The following is a 20,894-nucleotide window of genomic DNA, read 5'->3' as shown; positions in this document are numbered from 1 at the left end:
GTCAAAGTCTCTTCACGCGATCACCAAAAGCGGCGTAGCTCCTTACATAAGTCAGGTTAAAGGCGTCCTGGACCATGACGCCGCACCCTTCTAAGCGCTGAGCAACCATCGAAGGCTATGCGTGTCTTCACAATGGCGCCAGACCCGACGATGGGGAAGAAAAGTGAAGAAACTCAGCTACAAAAGGGCGTTCTAGTGTACGAGAGCAAAGAGTACTTCTCTGAGAGCAGCAAAGTTTCCCGATGGATGCAAAACGCCATCACCAACGTGTTCAGCTTCATCACGGCGCACTATTTCGTGTGGAGCTGGCCATTCCTCGGCCTGTTCTACTTCCTCCACCGTGTGAGTCTTGCTTCGGTGAGGTACTTTTCAATCTTTGCTTCAGTGTTTGACTGTGTTTTGTGTCTGTAGCGAGGTCTTGACTACGTTTCGATTGCAATGGTGGCTTTGTATCTGCCGTCGTTCTTGAGCGGGGCCCAGAAAACTGGCAAGGGAAACGTGTGGGAAGCCTTGCGCACGTCCAGCGTTTGGGGGCTCATGAACAAGTTCCTTCGCATCAAGATCATCCGCGAACAGGAGCTGGACCCCAACAAGCAGTTTATCTTTGGGTTCCATCCGCACGGAATCCTCGTGCTCTCCCGTCTCGCAATCTTTGGCCGAAACTTCGACGATGTTTTCCCTGGGATCAAGAATCGGCGTGGGTTTCCTTTTATTGGAGATGCTGGCCACTCCAAGAATTGCCACTAAGTCTCTTATGTTGCTTAGTTCTCGGTGCGTCGGCCATGTACTACGTCCCCTTAGGGCGTGATATCTGCTTGTGGCTTGGTGGTGTCGATGCTTCACGATCCACGGGTGAGAAGGTCCTGAAAGAAGGCAAACAGTGTCATTGTCTACCCTGGAGGCGTGCCCGAGATATTCCGCACGGATCCGAACTCGAACGAGGTGCGTTAACGTAGGTCTGATGGACCGTATGACGATGCTCATGGTACTTAATTTCTATGCAGACTCAGCTTGTGCTCAAGAAGCGCCTTGGATTCATCAAACTCGCGATGCGGCACGGCGCAGATCTGGTCCCAACGTTCGTCTTTGGGGAAAAGTGGCTATACGAGTAACTACTGTAGACTTTGCTTGTGGATGTAGAGAATTATTACTGACGCTCGCTGTCTCTACTGTAGCATGTGGAATCCGCCCAGAGTCGTCATCAACTTCTTCCGCAAGGCTCTTGGTATCCCAGTCCTTGTCTTCTGGGGCAAATTCTGGTGGATGCCCAAGGCCCCGCAAAGGGGAAACGCTATGGGTTGGTCTACGGGAAACCAATTGTCACGAAACACACGCCCACACCGACGGACGAGGAAGTTCAAGTTGTTCATGCGCAATATGTCGCAGAGATCGAGCGGATCTTCGAGCAGTACAAGTCCGAGTTTGGCTACGAGGAGGGCGAGACTCTGGCCATCATTTAGCCGCAACTAAGCTAGTACGAAGCTAAAATAGTGACAACGTTTGTAGACGCTCAGAAACCTCGCAAGTGAATAATCCAACTCGCTGATGATTCACACCGTAATCGGATATTCTTGCTGATACGAGTCCAAACCAAACAAACTCACTCTGCTATTTGACAGCAATGGCGAGCGAAACTCAGGCTGATCCTGTCCAGACAGACAAGGGCCTCTTTGTCTATGAGCCTCTTGGATTCTTCGCGGATGATAGCAAAGTACCCAAGTGGATGCAGCTCCTAATTACTGACGTGTTTAGCTTCGTGACTACGCACTACTTCGTGTGGAGCTTGCCATTCCTCGCGCTGTTCTGCTACCTACACCAGGTGACTCGAGAATGATTTGTTTTGTATTGTCTGGTACTTGTTCCCAGTGCGTAACATCTTTTATTTTTTTCATTCGGTTTCTAGCACGAACTCGACTACGTATCGGTCGCTATGATTGCTCTGTATCTGCCCTCATTCTTCAGTGGGGCGCAGAAGACAGGGAAGGGCAACGAGTGGGAAGCCGCGCGGACGTCGAGTTTATGGGGCCTCATGAACAAATTTCTTCGGTACGTTCGTTTTTCACCAAACTACACAGCAGTATTACGACGAGTATTGACGTTTTCTCTGTTGGCTCCGTTGACGAGCAGCGTCAAGATTATTCGGGAGCAAGAGCTGGATCCGAAGAAGAAGTTCATTTTCGGATTCCACCCTCACGGAATCCTCGTACTCTCTCGAATCGCAGGCTTCGGTCGAAACTTCATTGACGTGTGTCCGGGCATCACGACTCGGTGTAAGTGCTGTGAGCGGTCCACAAAGCCGCTGAGTGCGTTAAAAAGTCTTACAAATCACTTGTATTTACCTTTTTAGTCCTTGGAGCCTCGGCAATGTATTATATTCCGCTAGGACGTGAAATGTGTCTGTGGATGGGTGGAGTCGATGCCTCACGCTCCACAGGTGAAAAGGTGCTGAAAGAAGGCAACAGCATCATCGTCTACCCTGGCGGCGTACCCGAGATTTTCCTCACGGATCCGAATTTAAAGGAGGTACGTAGCATACTCACTTTCCCTACGTGAGACCAAGGCATGACGAAACTGCCCCGTACCTGCCTCCCTCAATGCAGACCCAGCTCGTGCTGAAAAAGCGTCTCGGGTTTATCAAGCTCGCCATGCGTCAGGGCGCACAGCTCGTCCCGACGTTCGTCTTTGGTGAAAAGTGGCTGTACAAGTGGGTACTCACTTGTTCTGCTTGTTGACATGCGATCCGGAACCTTATCTGTGCACTATCTCCTCTTAAATAGCATGTGGACCCCGCCCGAAAGTGTGACTAACTTTTTCCGCAAGACACTCGGCATCCCTGTTCTGGTCTTCTGGGGGAAATTCTGGTGGATGCCCAAGGCTCCAGGCGAAGGAAAACGCTACGGACTTGTGTACGGGAAGCCTATTGCGACGAAGCACGATTCAAACCCGAGCGACGAAGAAATCCGTGCTGTTCATGCCGAATACGTTAGCGAAATCGAGCGCATCTTCAGCCAGTACAAATCGGAATTCGGCTACGACGAGGACGAGACGCTGGCCATCATTTAGGCAAAGCTCTTAACCACAACTCTGTTTAAGCACACGAGATCGTGATGAACCAAAGCTTTTCTCGTCATTTTGTTTAAACATCTGCAGTACGTTCAGTTTGAAAACCCTTAGACCTTGTTCAACACGACGGAGATCGGGTAGTGATCGCTGTTGTATCCGCTGCAGGACGAGGCATACAGGTCGTGGTTGAACGAGACGCTCTTGAGTGCCGACGACAGCGACTTGGAGACGAGCATGTGGTCGAGGCTGCTCACCTCGCTGTCTTCGAACACGCAGTTGTTGTCCTCGTCCCACCACTGTGTGTAGCGATCCGACTGCGAGATTTTACTCGCCACGTCGACAAAGTTGCTACCCGTGAGGATGGAGAGCACAGCACTGATGGGTGTATTGCTGTTCTTGTCCAACACAGTTGCAGACCAGTCGTTCAGGTCGCCCGTGATGATGGCGTGGTGTCCTTCATCGACCGCAGCGTTGGCCAGACCAGCGAGTACCGTCGCCTGAGCTTCACGCTCGAAACAGCGTGGTTTACTCTCGGGATTGGCCAGCAGATGAGCACCGACGAGCGTGAGCGGCTTGGAGAAGCCCGTGACGTTGAAGGTTGTGTAGAAGTGCTTGGTTACTCCTTTAGAGCTCGAGTAGCCGCTGGAGCTTGGACACTTCGACCCACTAACCGGGATGGTCGCCCGCGTCTCCGTCCGTTGCACATCCACGACCGGATCGATACGCGTGAGCAGAGCCGAGTTCTGACCTGTGGACGTGTCAGCACCTCTGACCACGTACGGCTTGTAGGTGGAATCGCCCAGAGCTTGGAGCTGCGCAATGACAGCCTGCAGCACTGTGCAGTCTTCGACCTCGTTGAGCTGGATGATGTCGGCGTCGAGCTTCTTGATGACGGATGCGATCTGGATCACGTGGCTCTGGGCGTCAGCCACCGTCTTCCACCGACAGTCAGCTCCTGGACATTTGAGCCCGTGCGGTGCGTTGCCCAGGAACAGGAACTCCGTGTTGAACGTGGTCACTTTGAGTTGGGATGTGCTGGTGCGGCGGTCTCCCGGTCGCGCTGGGGCTTCGGCACAAGCTACGAAGGCCGCGTCGGTAGACTGGAATCGGGTCACAACAGCGACAGCAGCAGCCGCCACGATGGAGGGTAAGGAGACCATGACGTTAGACGATTGGGGTCGTGTGTGGGGGATGGCGAATTGCGGACTGGGCTCTGCATCGCGCGGCTTCATGAGGCTTGAGTCAAGGTCAAGCCGCTTGACCTTGAATTAATCCTAATGGATGAACTGTAATCAGGCCACTTCCCGCGCGTCCTGTTTGCTTGGAATCGAGTCACGCAGGATGGAGATTCGATTACTGACGGACAGTTTGACGTGCAGAGCCGGCCATCCAGACTCTCCACGTTGCGTGGGTCACGCCGAACAGTGGAAGACTCGAGATGAGGGACGACATGAATGCCAGTTAAGAATCTTAACTTTTAAGTAAAAAGATCATCGAGGTTACAATCAATGATGCTGCATCGTGTCAACTTAAGAGTCAAGCTCATCCCGCCCAGGATCAGATTCGATCGGCGGCATGAAGGGAGGGAGCAAACACACGTCGTGCTTTCGTTACACAAAGTGTTGAGTCTACTTCTACGTCTTCGCACTTCAACGTGCCTTAATACCGACGACCATCCCGTCTTGATGTGTTCTGTAAGATGGCGGTGTTCTGGGAGAAGCTGTGCGAGACCAGCAGCGTCTCCAGTGCTAGACGACGACTCTGGTCGAGATACAACGTCTTGCCGCGACGTAGATACGGGTCTTCTTCTCCGTTCTTGTCCACGTACAGACTGCCCCATACACAACGTCGTTCGTTGCCCAAAAAGAGGATCACAGTGCACGCACGTAGTAGCAGGAAAGCCCCCGTCCCAAGGCCACAGCGCTGGGCGTGCTGCGTGCACTCACCCACGCCGCCGCCCTCCTTCGCCTCGCAACACGGCGAGAAACAGCACAGCACTTCGCCACAATAGAGGCACAGTCCTGGATGCTGAGGGACCTGCGCGCACTGCTGACACACACCCGTCGGCTTCTCATTGTAGCGAATAAATAGGTCCATGTACACGCGAGGCAGCGGGATCAGCAGGCGAGAGGTGTTGCCAGCAGCAGCGACCGCAGCAGCTCGAGACGACAGCAACGTCACTTGGCGTTGCAGTGGAAAGGTATCAACCTGCGCAGAGGAGCCACCTGCCACTAGCGCTTGAGATCGAGCTTGTTGTCGGGAAACGGCGGCTTTTGCCTCCAGCTGGGCGCCCCAGAGCTGGCACAACGCGCGTTGGCTTGTCGAGAACATTTCTCGATGGAAGAAGAGGCGTAGAGGCGGTAGATGAAGTCTCCGTAAGCATTTCTCCAGCAGCGCAGACGCCGTAGGAGACCCAGTTGACGTCGAAGCAGCAGGGAACAGCCCGTCGCATACAGCGCAAGTCTCCGAAGCAACTAGCGGCGTTTTGGAGTTGTTGCTGTCCCCGTGATGGTCATGAGGCATTGGCAGCACAATGTCCATTAGTAGGAGCATCTGCTGGGCCAGCGGCAGACACAGCACGCTCACTTTCTCCTCCATCGCCGTAGTACTCCATTTCCTAACAGGCCTCTGCGCCGCCTTCGTGTCCATCACGCGAGACCGCGCCAGCATCAGAGAAATCCACGCAGCCGCATCACGAAGTGACTCGACTTGATCAAAGTCGCGCATTTCCATTTGTCCTTCTCCTCTTTCCACTTTACTGTCTTCCTGTATCGAGAGGTAGGCGAGTGCCTGTAGCACCTGCGCTGTGAATAATACACGCGCCGAGAAGAAAGCCTCCGTGAGGAGCTGTTCCGCTGCTACGTCCGCACTGGGTGTTGCTATGCTCTGTCTCCACATCATGCGCATAGCGAAACACGTGAGCAGCCGCGGATGGAACAGAATCGGCGTCCCCACTAGCGCTGCATCCGTCGCGTCGTCGGCATCCCCCACTTGCAGCTGGTCTCGAATATTCCAATGGGAGCTGCAGGCATCTTCGTCTTCTGCAAAGAGCACTTGGTGGCCAAATATCAGTCCATTCAGTCGAGTCATCACGCTCTCGAATTGTTTCTCAGCGGACGCCTCCACCACCGTCCACGCCAATGAGCTCGGAGTGGAGAAAGCGACCGCTGCTGCCGTAATATCCGCAAGTTGGCGCATGGAACGGAGCTGCAATAGGTCCACACTGTCCGTCTGCAGCAGCGTCTTCTCACGCGCTACGACGCGTACTTGCACTTCAAGACAGTGCAGAAGCAACTGCCACGCCGGCGTTTGAGCGCCACATTCCGAGCTGAGCTGCTGCATCTCCAAGTCCACGCTGCCTTCATCCCGAATGGAGCTAGTAAGGAGCGTCGGGAGATACAGTTGCGCACGGACAGTACGCAGCACAATTTCATGGCAGAATGCGCCAATCTCCCGCTCCACACTCACGTCTCGCTCCGTGGGATCCTCATCACTACTAAAAAACGGCGAGCCTGAAGAAGCCTGAGAGCCAGGGGACAACGACGTCTTCGAAGTGGACGATAACAACCGCCGTCTCAAACGCAAACTCGACTGAGTGCGCGAGCGACGTCGCTTGACGACCGGCGAGTCGTCTCGAAAGCTCATTTGGGTGTCCAGCCACTGAAGAAACGCCAGGGGGTCCTGTCCGTCGTCCCTCTTCTCTTCTTCCTCTTTGTCTTCTTCTTTTTCTTCGTCTTCCTCGCCTGAAACCTCGGACTTTACCAACCCATCGACGGACGCTCGCTCCCGAATGTCCCCCAGAGACACGCGAGGCACGAGGCAGTTGGAGAGTCGACGGCAGATTGGACACACGAACTCCAAGTCCCGTTCACTGAGCAGACGGTCCTCGCCACTGGCCATTTCCAAGGGATTGCGACCGTGCTTTTGCTTCCAGAGCGACATGAGGTACGCCTTCAAGCACGAGTGGTGAATAGCGTGACCACAGCTCCAGATGACGCTGTCTGCAAGCTGCAAGCGCATCTCATCGGTGGATCCAGGCTTCAGCACGCGTAAGGACGGGAGTCTCGAGGACGCAGCTGGACGCACATCCGAGTTTGACGACCCTTTCTCGATCCTCTGGGGCATATTGGTGGGCATAATCATGCCTACCAAGCCAAAGGATGATTCACGAGAGCGTGGGTCGCACGGCAACCGGCAGAGCCCGCACTCTGCACAGGAATCATCCACTGAGTTGTAGTGGTCGTAACTTATGGAGGACGAGCGGCCCCTTTCGTCGCTCTCTGCAGTGATAGACGAGCTCCGAGTGCTGCGTCTCCTTCGGCGCCTTCGATCTTGACATCTCCGCTGTTTCTCTCGGATCTGGGCGATAGCGGACGACACGTGCTCCAGGTACAGGCGAACATCCACTTGACCAGTAGGAAACCCCCACTCGTCTTCTTCCTCGTGGTCTTCCTCCTCCACTTCTTCCTCCGACTCTGTCGCCTCATCGTAGCTGTCACTGTCTGAGTCTGCCATCGCTTGAGCGTTCGTGCCAGTGCCAGTCTCCTCCATGGCATCGCTGTTAGCGGACAGAAACTGCATCTGCTGAGACCGCATCTGGGCCAAAATCTGCTGCTGTCGCCTTCTCATCATCTCCTTGGCTGTGACCTTCACTGGACCTTTTCCTTCGCTGTCGTCTTCGCGGCTACATGTAGTAGAACTACAAGTCTTGCCGTCTGCGTTGACATGACTCGAGGCAGCTTCTCGCTGCTTCTGCTTCATCGCAGCCAAGTACGTCGAGCAGACTGACGATTTCGCACGTACTGATTGCAGGATGAGATTGACCACAGGCTGACAATCCTCCGTCGCACTCTTGTGTTCTGTCAAGAACACCAGCAGCGACAGTAAACTCGACGTAGTTGCCTTCTCTCCATCGCATTCCGCACCACATTCTCCACTCTGATCCTCCAGCGGTATCTCAGTACAAAGCTTGACGAATAAACTGCTTTCTTCCTCAAAGCACTGCGCAATGTCATCCAGACCCCACTCGCTCCCCGTCATGTCAGAGTTCGTGTCCAGCTTTCGGTCTTGCGAGTCCTCCGGTAGCAACTCGACCGCCACGTACAGACAATGCAGCGCAGCAAGCAGCAGGTTCTCGTTCGTGGCTGGATTCCCGCTGTCTTTGTCTTCATTATCCCCTGACGCACCTTGGTGAGGTGTCGCTAGGTGGCGTCTGTAGTTCTCAAAGATGACCAACAAGACGCTGGCCATGTACGACGAGTTCAACGTCGTGTCAGCGAGCAGTCTGTGCATATCGACGCCGCTCGGTCCTTCAAGTTGCAGGCGTGGTAGCATCGGCAGGATGGGCGAAGGTGTCGTGCCGTTGTCTTGGTCACTGACTTTGAGGAGATTCTTGCGAATATTCTGCTCGCACTGCTGCGCTTCAGACGGCGTGAAGCACTCGAACAGAGGCGACACTTGTGACCAGAGTTCGGGCTTCAACTTCCACGAGCCACTCATTTTGAGTCCATAGCCCAAGAGGCTGCCACTACGAGTAGTTCGAGGACCGCTGTTACTCCCAGCCGGGTCGTTATACACACCGACGTTCTCCAGCACGTGCGTTAGGATCTCCTCCTCTTCCAGCTCGGCCCATTCGTGCTTGGAGAGTTGCTTTATCTGCTCCACCAGCTTCATATCCGTCCGCATAACCACTTCACTTCGCGTGGACGGGCCCAGTGTCAGCCAGTGCATGATCTCGCGCTCCAGAAGCCACACAGCTGCAGTCTCGGGTGAGCTGGCAGACGCCAGTTTGACAGGCGCTAGCACAATCTGAAGCAGGAGACGCAGAGCTTCTTCCACGACGTCCAGTTCTTGGCGTAGCTCACGACGGCGGTCAACGTTCGCACTAATCGGAGCGTTTAGTCCAAGCACAGACGACCCACGTATCCCGAACGGTAGTTGATGAAAGAAGAGACGCGTGAAGCTCCCGTGCGGGAGGAGGCTGGCTCCCAGCTGACACAAAAACAGATCCGAGTGCAGACCAAAGTATCGCCAATGCTTCGAGTGGTAATGAATGAGCTGCTGCAGCATGACGCCCCCATTGCGCACCCACAGACCCGCCTTGATTTCCCTCGAGAAGAGAAGCACTCGCAGAGGGTGATCCAGGGCGCTATACCAGAACGCCAAGTCTTTGCGTTCTTCGTTCTCAGAAGACCCCATGCCCAATAACTCACGCCAGTCGTCCATGGTCTGAGGACGCACGACCCCGCACAGCGCATGGATCAGCGCCCCATACATGTGATGCAGCGGGAAGTGAAGGCTCTTTGCACTCGCACCGCCCAACGCCACGGTTCCCTGCTCGTAGTACTTTACCAGCTGGGGAATCGTCGTCATGTCTGTTTCTCTTGAAACTTCGCCAGGCCCTGCACATGCTGCAGCTACATCGCTTGCTCCAGCTGCGAGTTCTGGCCGTCCGTTGCGGTTCGCCCACTGTGTCAGCGATACTCGCACAGGTTGCAATATAGCTCGAGCCAGCGTGAGGGGACGGAACGTGTCGGTCTCCAGCGGATTCAGCGGCGTCGCCCCCGTAATTACGCCCACAGCTCCTTGATTCCAGCTATTCTCACCCGTGGTGACGCTTGTCCAAACCTCACGGGAGAAGCAAGCAGGGATGCCCGTTAGAAAAGCGCTCAGCAACAGTTTCAGCTCGTAGTCTGCAACGAAAGCAAACGTCCAGTTCTGCGACTCATACTCGATATGTCGGTGCACATGACGCGTCTGTAGATCCATCTGCTGCAGCAACTCAAAAGTATTCATCAGTTGCGCGTACACTGAAGCTTCACGAAGAGCGCAGTCGTCTCCTCCAATGCAGCGAAACGACCGCAATAAAACTTCAGCCGCGATCTGGGGATGGACAAGTAGAGTCCGCAAATCCGAGCACAGTCGCGCGTAGATCCGCTTCTTGAACACATTCCGCCCACAGTCCACGGCCTGCACCGTCCGCAACACCGGAGGGGCCTCTGGCACTGTTCCTATACCCACCATCGAGGTGCTACTTCCATTCGCATCGCCAGCACTAGTTGACGTCCCGTTTTCTGTGCGCGGTAGCGGCAAGATCGTCATCAACCGCAGAGTACTTCGGAAAAGATCGTTGAGCTTCTCCAACAAAAACACCATGAGCCATTCGACGCAGGAGGACGGCGCCGAGTCGGTCATTTCGGGAGCAACACCAGGGAGATGGTGTCGTCGTCGCCGTCGTCCACGGTGGGTCCTGCGCGCTTCGTCTCGGTTAAGTGTGGGGCGCATCGAGGCGAATACCGTCTCCAGTTCACGTAATTGCGCATTGCTGTGGAAGAGCTGGCAGAATAAACGGTCAATAAACCGGGACAGATTCCGCATGCCGTCCTCGTTGTTCTCGTCGCTAGCTGACAGGTACAACTCGATAAAGTACGGATACCATTCCACAAAATGGCACGTGTACTTTTGCTTGAACGACTGATCAAACAGCAGCTTCAGGTACAGAACACCGAGCACGTCGCACGTCTCAATAGGCAGCAGTATGCCCGCCTTAAGAAACACATCGAGCATCAGCAAAGGGCCACGATTCCCATCCCCCGCGTCCGCCTGCTCTTCTTCCGAGTCATCACTTGGTGGTGCAGTCTCGACGGGTGTTTCCTCTATCGTTTGACCGGACAAATCTGAAGCTACGCGACTCTGGGTGGACACAGCGTCCACTTGAAACTCTGGTGGTAGCTCTTCAAAGAACAAATCGGATATCACATTGCGATAATGCAGACAGCTCATGGAAAGCATCTGAAGCCACGCCAGCGTCTGCTGCAGCCTGTCCACGTGAGTCTTAACCACCGACGGGAGCGTCGAGCGCTGTAGTCCTGTGCGCGGGAGTGATCTCCTTGGGTAGAACGGGTCTGGATTCTCACTGGCATGCGGCCGTAAGCAGGCCAAATGCACTTCTCTCAGTACATCCACACAGAACTCCATGACGCTGCTTACGAGTACTTGCACTGCCGCAGCCTCCTCTGTCCCCATCTTCATCTTCTTCACTTCGTGTTCCCTCTTACCTGTCTGGTCCTGCTGTGCACTGTGCTTTTTGCAGAATCCCTCGGGCTTCCAGGCGAGGGGGTCGCCACAGTCGCAGCACCCTCCAGACGAGCAGCGGTAGACTCTATAGTCGTGTCCCTCGTGCTCCTCCGGGTCAAAACATGCCAGACACATACAGCTCGAGTCCGAGAGTCCGCAGGTTCTGCATCTGTAGGCCATATGGTCTCCATGCCACACTTCCTCGCACTTGAGGCGCTTGACGCTGCCATAGTGCGATGCCAGGCAGGCATGGAAACTGTCGGGCAGCTTAAAACTGACCGATATACCGGTAGAACCGGAGGCGCTCTCCTCCTGCTCGTAGCTGATGCAGCTCTCTGCTGTATTCTGTGTGTAAGAGCACGACTTGAGTTCCGACTGCTCATTAAGTGTATGTTGGGAGTGTGAACGCGCATGTGCCGCCATCATGACGCGCAGGATGAACTGAAGCAGCTCCGAAAAGCGTTCAACAGCCGGATTGGCCAAAAGTTTGAGCGTTAGCAGGCGCTGCGAGGCGCGAGGCGTGGCCAGGAAGGCGGCGATCAGCTGTGACTCGTCCTCTAAGTGGTCTTGGGCGCTGAACTGCGAGCTTAGACGAGCTTCCAGTGGAATGTCCGCATCAGAGCATGCAGAGGTGGCATCGAAGCTACTCTGGAGCGTCTTGCTGGCTTCGGAGCGAGCTAGAGACGCCGCCACATCCCGAATCTGCTCAGCTTCTCCTGTTTTCGCCATCTTCTTCAAAGAAATCGGCTTTGACAGGGAAAGTCAAACTGCACAAACAAAGTCGATCAAACCGGTAGTATGAACCGGTTTGATCGACTTAAAGATCCTGAGATACTGTACATGTATTATATTAATTTGAGAGCCCATCAAGAAACAAAGGGATTATTGATTAATGACGAGATACCCTGGAGGCATCGCGCTGGATGCATTGAGCTACAAGTCGGTGGGTGACGGCACCGGCACGTGCTGCTTGAGGTGGTGCACGCGGTAGTTGAGTTTGTCCACCTGCTTTTTCAGGGTGTCGCGCTCACTGCGGGCTTCGTCGCGCTCCTTGCGCAGCTGCTCCAGGCTCGAGCCCTCCTTCAGCATCGTGTCTGCAGCATTCACAAAGAACGTCAGTTCCTCTTCTAAGAATGTTGGGACCGAGCTACATCAGTGGCGGTTGCACCTCTAATGTCACGCAGCTTGAGCAGAAGCTGCGTCTGGTATTCGCGAAGGTCAGCACCGCCTACAGGGCCGTCAACCTTCTTGGTCTCGGCTGTTAGTCGCTTCTCTACGGCGTCCATGCGGTTCAACACTTTCTGCAAAATAGAGGTAGCAATAGAGGAGACATGAGCTGTCGGGCTATCAATACGAGCAGATTCTTTCTCTGCGTCATACAGTGAGGTCCGTATTGACTTGGTCTAGAGTCTGCACTTGCAACAAAAAAGAGTTGTGAACAAGATTTAGATATGTGTGAAGTGTGAGGTCATTAATAGGACTGCTCTGGGGTTCGTTGGTGAGCTGCTTCGTAAGATGACGACGCACCTTTGAGCCCGCCATTGTCAGCAAATATATGAAGAAGAAAAAAACTCGGATTGTGTGTGACACATAGCTTACATGTCTCACTTTGGTATTTGAAAATCGGATGGTACCCTGCCGGTCCATTTAAGTCCGATGTCGTACCTCAAGTGTTTAACCCTTTAGTTCCCGTATGTTGGATCTTCCAACATACGAGGTGTATACCCTAATCCACTGGCGTTGCGGCATCTTTGTGTATGTTGACCATAAGCCGAAGTATACTTTTGTATGAGCGACTGTCTATACATCATGATTTTGTGGTATAGTGAATTTAAATCGCTGGTTTGAGCGTAGAACGACCAAATGCACAGGCTTAGGTTTGTCTTAGTTGAACGAGCTAGAAAAAGGAGCACACCCACCCAGTATCACACGAGTGGCCGACATCCTCATTCATCAAAACACCGAGTTGAAGACAAGATGGTTGCGACGACACCCAAGCCTCCGCGCAACCAACCTATTGCGCAGCAGGTTCGAGTTTGCCGCGGGGCATTGTTGTGCGAGCGCCACGAGCGTCGTCTTCGACGAGCAGAACCAAAGAAGAGCGGTGGCCAGGCGGCGAAAAAAATGAAGAAGGCTGCGAAGCGTACAACAGCAGCGAGGGAAAGCTCCGAGTCCAAGGATAGAGATAATGCACAAGCAAGAGCGGGTGGGGCAGAGGCAAAGGAGGCCGCAGTGAATTAAGATAATGCCGAGGCGAAGGAGATTGCGATAGCTCAGACGAACGTAGAGGCAAAGGAGACGGCGACGGCCCCCGATCCAGAAGTGATTTCAACTGGCACAACGATAGAGGTGGCCGCGGTCGTTGCCGACATGATATGCAAGCGTTGAAACTACTGCGGCACCGATGCGTTCAATTGGAGTGCGTCTCGATGCTACTTCAGGTAAGGGAAAGCGCAAAAGATTACCACAACTGCCGGTAAAAGCGCGCCGTCGTGCAATTCTCCAGGAGGCAAGTGACGGCTGTGAGGAAGTACGTTATGCTGATATCATCCAACATATTGATTCGGGGTGTCTACAGCATCTAACATAACATCCAACTTATGACCTTATATAATTGACAGGATTCGTCAGCTGAAGAAGGCGAGAGTGTGACCTGACGCTTGAGATACCAACGTGCGTCATTGCCACAGACCCGAACTTGATGGAACGAGGGGCAAGCGAGTGCACGGGCCTCAATTCTGACGAGGACCCTGAACTTCCGGAAGAACCTGAAGATGAAGAAGAGGCTGATGATGCCAATTGGGACGGTGGTTAAGATATTGGCAAGCTGACAGATGAAGAGTCGGACGAAGATCTCGAGGAACTTCCCGACACGGTTTGATTGTCTGCAGCGAAGGACGCTAAGCTCATCACGTCGATGTGCCACAGTGGATGGGAGTACGGTACGATATGTTGACGTATCCAACATAACCCTTGCGGTTTATATCAGAGCCAACATAACCACTAACATAAACGTTTGCGATGTTCCTGATGCAGATATGACTAAATTCGGACCTGATCCAACGTATGCTGATTTGTATGACGGACCGTACGGGCTTAGCGACAGCGTACTACGCGTTGCGGACGACCCACTAGCACTGCTGTTTTACTTCCTACCGCCTAAGCTTTGGTCCCAAGTTGCTGTAGAAAGCAACCGTTACCACACTCAGTCAATTAGTGCGCGAGCCCGGGCAATTCACAGACAGAAGCAGCGCAATAGTGGCGAGGTGGAGGACCTTGCTAAGATTCGTCGCCGGTTGTCAGCGGTTGAAGATATTCAAGCTTATGAGGTTCTGCAGGTTGTCGCCCTCCTGATTGCTAGAATGTTGGTCCTCGATCGAAAGGGCATTGCGGCGCACTGGTCATCGAAGAAGGTGAGGTTTCTACCAGCTAATCGCTTCAGCCTTGTGATAGAGAGAAATCGTTTCTTCCACATCATGAGGTATCTCCATTTTTCGAACAACAAGTCGCCCCAAGCCCGCACAGACCGAGCGTGGAAGATTCGACCAGTAATCGATGTGCTGCAGCGGACTTTTGCTCATGGCTATAAAGCTCCTCCAGTCATCAGCTCTGACGAAGCAACACTACCCTCAAGATCGCGGTTCAACTCCATGCGATTGTTCAACAAGGACAAGCCCCACAAATGGGGTACAAAGGTTTTCGTCGCTGCTTGTCCGAAGACTGCGTACTGTTTGAGGTTAGATGCATGAATACTGCCGCAAGCCTCGGCTTGCGGCGTTTTTTTGTGTGTATGTGCTTATGTTGGCTCCATCCAGCATAACCTTCGTCTACCTTTGTTATAGATCCAACATAACGGTAACTTCCGCCTCTTTGTTGCTGCTATTTGAACCAGAAGTGAGATCTAGTGCGGTGCGAAGACACATCTACGCGTTCCTGTCCCATAGGATAACAGCAGTGGTGAAGCAGCAGTCCTACGTAACATGAAAGCTCTCTTGTCACCTTCCCCGAGTTCCCTATGGAGATTAGTGGTTACTGACCGTTTCTATACCTCTGTGAAACTGGCCCTGGAACTGCTCCATCATCGGATGTACCTAACCGGAACTATTCAGACGGATAGAGATGGCTACGCTTCCGGTGTCTGTACTGCGAAGTACAGGACTGTGAACTAGAAGAAAGAAATAGTACCACCGCAGGGCACAATCATTCTGGCCCAAAACAAGCAATTTCCGCAGTTGACAGCTGCAATGTGGATGGACCGTAACCCAGTGCACTTACTTTCAAGCGGAGGTAGCCGTCAAACTGGCACCGTGAGTAAGTATTGTCTTGGCTCAAGTGTTCTGTGCTGTGTGTAAATACTAATTATTGTCTTTGTGTCAGTGAGACGTATTCATGATGAAATGAAGCCGTTGCCTGCTCCGGAGTTGATTCGGGACTATCATCGCTGGATGGGTGGAGTTGACGTCCACGACCAGCTCCGCTTGCAGTGATACAACATCCAACTCTGCTACAAGACGCGCAAATACTACAAAACTATGTTTTTGGGGCTTTTGGATATGGCACTGGTGAATGCATATATCGTTCACCGCCACTACCGGAAGGTGAACAATAAGAGGACGCCCAAACATTTTTCGTTTTTCGAGGAGTTGATGGAACAGCTACTCGCAATCGACTCATCAGACGCGTTTGAAGAGATTGAGATAAGTGATATGTTGACGCGTCAACATAACCTCCAGTATGTGAACCATCCTCCAACATACGGGCTAACATAATGATTTATCCTTTGGTTCCAGCGAGCGACATCTGCACAAGATAGAACAGCGCCATCACCAGCCAGGTCAGATTCTGTGATGCAGCAACGAGGTCCTGGTGTGGCTTTAGACGGGCATCGCTTGGAGGAGAGCCCAGACACCGTCAATTGCGAGCAAGGCGTGAAGCGTCGCAACCGATCGTGCAAAGTCTGCGGTATTTTCAAGGTCAAATCGCGCAAGTTTACGAAGTACTTCTGCCCAGAGTGTTCAAACGGAGACAAGTGGTGCGTAGTGTGCCAAATAGTGTTTCTAAGCGCTTGTACTAACCAATTTTACTGCAGTAAATACCTGTGCAACGTTCCCCGTGAAGGGAGGAGTGAGACTTGCTTTCGCATCTGGCACGCTGATTGGAACAGCGGAAGCGACACCCCGTGAGTGGGTGCAGGAGCACAAGACGCGGGAACGGCCAGCGGCCTCGCGACCCGGAAAGAAGCGAAGACGCCATGCACAAACAGACGACGATAGTGCAGCAGGCGCAAGTGCGGGCGACTCGAGCGGAGATGAAGAATTGGTGGGGGGGGTGAGACGTAGTTGTTGCATCGCATGCGTGAGATAGCGAATGGCCATGTAAGGAGCAATCAACGGATACTGCATTTATCGTTGTTTTCATTGGTTGCAATAAATCTGATCACCGCTGCTGGACGTGTGCAGCAAAACAAAAATGGGCTATCCGATAAACAGTACACGTCTTATGTCAGATAAGCCAACATACTCAGTCTTGATAGTCTCATTGTTATCCCATAACATGGAATCTCCGACCTCCGACAATCTCCGACCTGTACCAAAAGGGTGACACATCTAAGTCAGTAACTCTTAAAACAAATATATTAGGTTTTCTTTTTTAACTGTGGGCCACATCGAAAATATTTTCACAAAAAAAAGTGGAGGCGATGGAAGGGCGGTGGCAGGGTGGTGGCAGGGCGGTGGAAGGGCGGCGGCAGGGCGGTCGCGGTGCGGTGGCAGGGTGGTGGAAGGGTGGTGGCAGGATGGTGGCAGGGCGGCGGCGGTGGCAGTGCGGCGGCAGGGTGGTGGCAGGATGGTGGCAAGGCGGTGCACAGAAGGCGGTGCACAGTAGGTGGTAGCAGTGTGGTGCACAGGAGGCAGCGAGCCGGAGTGCTTAAGAATTAATAATGCAATACATTTACATTTAATTGACGCTTGCTACATATTGCACTAAGTAATACGAAAATAATGGATCACCACGCAGGGGTTGTTGCATGTATTGCTCCTAATGACGAGCAAGCTCCCTGCGGCGCTGCTTCCCACCTCTTCTAACCTTACTACTAGTAGCATGATAAGTCTAAGATTTAAAATTGGTGTGTGGTTATGATTGCACTGGTCGGAGAAGTCGAAGAAATGACTTTGTGCATGTGATATGCCTACATATTGAAATTTGTAAGAGCATATCCATATTTCCTGAGTCCTCTCCGACCCGATATGTCGGAGCCAGCTTCAACGAGGTTCAACCTAACCCTTATCATTTGGATTGGCCAAATCATTTTGTTAAGACCGTAGATTGGCTGTCTAATTAAATAAAAATGGATGATTGGTGATTAATACCAATACTAAAATTAAGTAGGGCCGGAGAATTGATGATATTCATCCATATCTCCTCGTTATGTTGGAGGAGCCTGCACTTTGCACACCGGTGCACTCCCTGAACCCGCGCCTCAATATTCGCACTTTACCGAGGACACATACAAATACTTATACGAATAAATATGGGACAAGGTAAAACTATATTCTCATATTTCAGCCCGAAAACTAAGGGGTTAACGCGGGCCAAAATCTTCTCTGAGCTAGAGAAGCACACCACTCATTGTGTGCAACACAGGCAGAATCAATTACGGTCGACTTGAAGCGAAGGTGGAGAATTACGCGGAAAAGTCGAAGAAATGGATGCATATCTGTAAGAAGAGCTAGCTATGTTTAATTATTGTTAGCTAGTTATGTCAATAGAGGTTCTATGTCTTAATCTTTTCAATCATTGCGTTTCGCATGATTGGATTTGTATCGGCCTCTTTTGGCAGTGTTGCTGGTGCATAATCAAAAACATGTCATGGCGCTTGGCGATTCCTTTCTTGGAGCACTCTGCAGCAATGTAATATGACCCACATTTACCGAGGCGATAGTTTAGCACAAAAATTGTGCAGCCGCACGGCATCGTGGCAATGCATGGCACCGTCTCCAAACCCACTAGCAATGGGCGCATAAAATGCGTTATCTTCCAAAAACAAACTGAAGGCCATCTCAATGCGAATCCTTAGCTTCGAGAGATATAAGTTGCAGACGTCTCGATAAGCGTCTGTGGCCTCCGCACGCCTAAATGGTGCAAGCATATGTGTATCACACACATACGCGTTATCTCCAATTAGATAGAAGCTATTCTCCGTTTCACTTAATTGCCCGTACAATGTACTCTGCTGTCGTTACAGCTCCTAGGCTGAGCCACAATAATGCAGATAAAGCGACAACGCTAACCGGAACACGCCTGAATATTCATGCCGTAGCATCGATCATGCTATCTACAATAGTGCTGTGGGCCCACACCACCCGCCCCCTTTTGTCGAGGAGCTCTGACAGAAACAATCCACCCATCAACGCAGTCTGACAGCACTCCTTCTGCGATTTTCATTTTAGAATATGCTGCCGCCACGTCGCGAGCTCTGGGTGAACGAGAACCCCCACCCGTTTCGTCATTCCGAAGTGGACTGCTCTGCGCTAAGTGACTTGGTTCTCAGCTTCTTGACAAGAAATGGCTTGAAAAGTCAACTTTACCCTGAGTGTCAAACATATGCTGTTCCCAAGATGGATCCTGTAGCTGGATTGACACCTTAGCGTATCGAATGGGAACATGTGATAGATAATGCAAGTTGCTGCAGTGGGTCTATATAACGCTATGTGAATAGCATGTCTGTGGCTCCAAGAGGCTTGCTTCCTTATTGCGACAGCATACTTTGCTGATTTACCCTTCCAAACCTTTCAAGGTTAGACCGTCTGTGAGGCACCACATGCTTAGGTTCAATTCCACCAAACCGCTTGTCACTAGTGGCAAGCCCCCCGCACTCGTCATTCTCCTTTCCGTATTCCACATCTACGTCCTGCCAGAGCGAATTCAGGCCTTCAACCACCCAGCATCAAGGTCCCGTCACGTTGGCTGAGTGTTCATCTGCTCGAGTCGGTCGCTAAAGAGAGCAATTAGCAACCTTAAACTGCAATGTTTGGTTTTACGCGTGCTCCCAAAATCTTGTGCCAACTGGTTTTCCGACTCTTGATGCAGCTTGTTTCGTTTTCACGCGCGGCCTCCTCGCTTCCGCGATACGAGCGTGCAAGCTCCACAAGTATCGTTTCGTAGCCCACCTTGTTGCCCATTGCACCATTCCCCGAGTGAACCTTAGCAATCTTGCATCCAGCTAAGTTTTTTTTGCTGTATTGCCTTCGAGAAACGATAGAAGCGTGTCGTCCGTTTCTTCAGGCTGAGATGTACCAATACGCTTCACCATGTCGGTACCAGAATCCGGAAAACCATGTTGCTGAAGGTGCGAAAAAAAGCAAAATAAACTAAATCTAGAGCTACTACACATTACAAGCAAATACATCGTAGCCAATCGCTTAAATTGCTTGATGATGCCCTAATCATCAATAAATGGTGTATCCTGTTCGTCCCTGCCACACAATCGTCCAGCGAGACGAGGAGGGCTGTCACGTGAGACGGAGCCATCCCGCAAAGTTGGTTGTTTATTGGTCCAAGCTTCCGCCCCGCAAGTTATAAGACTCAGCCTTAGGCCAAAGTAAAGTAACGCAAAACAGTCTCTTGTCACACTGCCGGGTAGCATACCCACGTGTACACATCTTGCGAGAAAAAACTTTCCGTAACGTCACTGCCGGACATTTACAGAATACAGGGTACTGTAAATGGTCCCATCGCTCTCACGGACGAAGGCAGCGCGCAGACGCCCCACTCGTGAATTTTCACGTATATACAGCGGGAAAGCCTGGGGCTTGAGAAGATAAGTGAGCTATTCGTCCACGGGGTGATACCCACAATGGGCCGCATACGTTTTTAACTCAAATTCGCCAGGCTGGCAGCAGCTTACCGGCTCAGAGGCTCCCATTGTTGCTCTCGTCGCTGAACTTGGCTCGAGCGAGGTAAAAGTGATGGCAATTGCACTTTGCAATGGGCCGTTTCATTCTCTTTAAAATCTAGCCCTAGCAAACTTTTATCCAATCCGATTACAGTATTTCTTGCCGGTTTGTGCAACGGCAAGAAAAACGCACAATTTCGTCGAGATCCAAAAAGTAAACATCTTTTCGTAACCACTTACAGCATCACCGGCAAACGATGTCATTTGGAGGAGGCCAGCAGATAATGCGGCTGCGAAGCAGGCGTAGGAAATGAGTGTCAGCATTTTGTTTTTAGATCATGCATAAGGCTGAATTATAGACTACTATTCTACTTTAAAAACATATTTTGAAACAATTTGAAGAGGCCTCTGTTGATAAATCAGCAAACTCGTCCACGGTAATCACGCCGCTTCCGATGACAGGTCGTTTTAAAGCACTTGGCTATTAGCCCGTATTTTGCATCATTTCCTATTTGTAAGAGTTATGCACTCTTACAGGTAAGGATTACCAACTGATGAGTGGTTTGAAATATGCCATGGCAGAATCACCTAAGCCCCATTTCCAGCCTCACGTACAAACAATTGTTCTCTAAAACATAATATTTTTTCGGAGAATAAAGTGTATCCTCTGTTGTTATTTACTGCTAGAAAACAAGTTGCACTAAAAATATGACGCGAGGAAGACGCGCTGCCAAAAGGTGAAACAGACTCTAAACGGTCACGATAGTAAAAAGTTGAATACTAAAGTAAGTAATTGCAGAACTCCCGATATGTTTCTGTTCTTCCTATATCGTTGATTAAATTTTACTATGATCAACTAAAG

At 51.8% G+C, this 20,894-nt stretch overlaps 5 protein-coding genes across 5 annotated transcripts; 2 read left to right on the top strand and 3 right to left on the bottom strand.

Moving 5' to 3' along the window:
* Positions 1-438: 438 nt before the first annotated feature.
* PITG_11678 (uncharacterized protein) lies at positions 439-747 on the top strand (the record flags this gene model as incomplete). The annotated part of the gene is made up of 1 exon (XM_002901167.1): positions 439-747. One exon carries the CDS (start codon positions 439-441, stop codon positions 745-747), a length of 309 nt encoding a protein of 102 aa, XP_002901213.1.
* An 871-nt stretch (positions 748-1,618) lies between these two features.
* Positions 1,619-3,097, top strand: PITG_11677 (diacylglycerol acyltransferase, putative; the record flags this gene model as incomplete). Its single annotated transcript, XM_002901166.1, has 6 exons — positions 1,619-1,819; positions 1,904-2,046; positions 2,128-2,270; positions 2,348-2,523; positions 2,601-2,704; positions 2,778-3,097. 3 exons carry the CDS (start codon positions 2,404-2,406, stop codon positions 3,061-3,063), a joined length of 510 nt encoding a protein of 169 aa, XP_002901212.1.
* Positions 3,098-3,102: 5 nt separating this feature from the next.
* On the bottom strand, positions 3,103-4,401 carry PITG_11676 (uncharacterized protein; the record flags this gene model as incomplete). Its single annotated transcript, XM_002901165.1, has 1 exon — positions 3,103-4,401. The coding sequence occupies one exon, from the start codon at positions 4,293-4,295 to the stop codon at positions 3,171-3,173; it is 1,125 nt and encodes a 374-aa protein (XP_002901211.1).
* A 321-nt stretch (positions 4,402-4,722) lies between these two features.
* PITG_11675 (uncharacterized protein) lies at positions 4,723-7,692 on the bottom strand (the record flags this gene model as incomplete). The annotated part of the gene is made up of 2 exons (XM_002901164.1): positions 4,723-6,771; positions 6,814-7,692. 2 exons carry the CDS (start codon positions 7,690-7,692, stop codon positions 4,723-4,725), a joined length of 2,928 nt encoding a protein of 975 aa, XP_002901210.1.
* A 20-nt stretch (positions 7,693-7,712) lies between these two features.
* Positions 7,713-11,319, bottom strand: PITG_11674 (uncharacterized protein; the record flags this gene model as incomplete). The annotated part of the gene is made up of 4 exons (XM_002901163.1): positions 7,713-7,747; positions 7,794-8,064; positions 8,158-10,673; positions 10,755-11,319. The coding sequence occupies 4 exons, from the start codon at positions 11,317-11,319 to the stop codon at positions 7,713-7,715; spliced, it is 3,387 nt and encodes a 1,128-aa protein (XP_002901209.1).
* Positions 11,320-20,894: the final 9,575 nt, after the last annotated feature.

The sequence above is a fragment of the Phytophthora infestans genome, genomic scaffold, assembly GCF_000142945.1.
Source record: "Phytophthora infestans T30-4 supercont1.22 genomic scaffold, whole genome shotgun sequence".
NCBI lineage: Eukaryota > Oomycota > Peronosporomycetes > Peronosporales > Peronosporaceae > Phytophthora > Phytophthora infestans.
The sequence above is the reverse complement of the archived record's forward strand: the minus strand, read 5'-3'. Positions and strand labels throughout refer to the sequence as shown.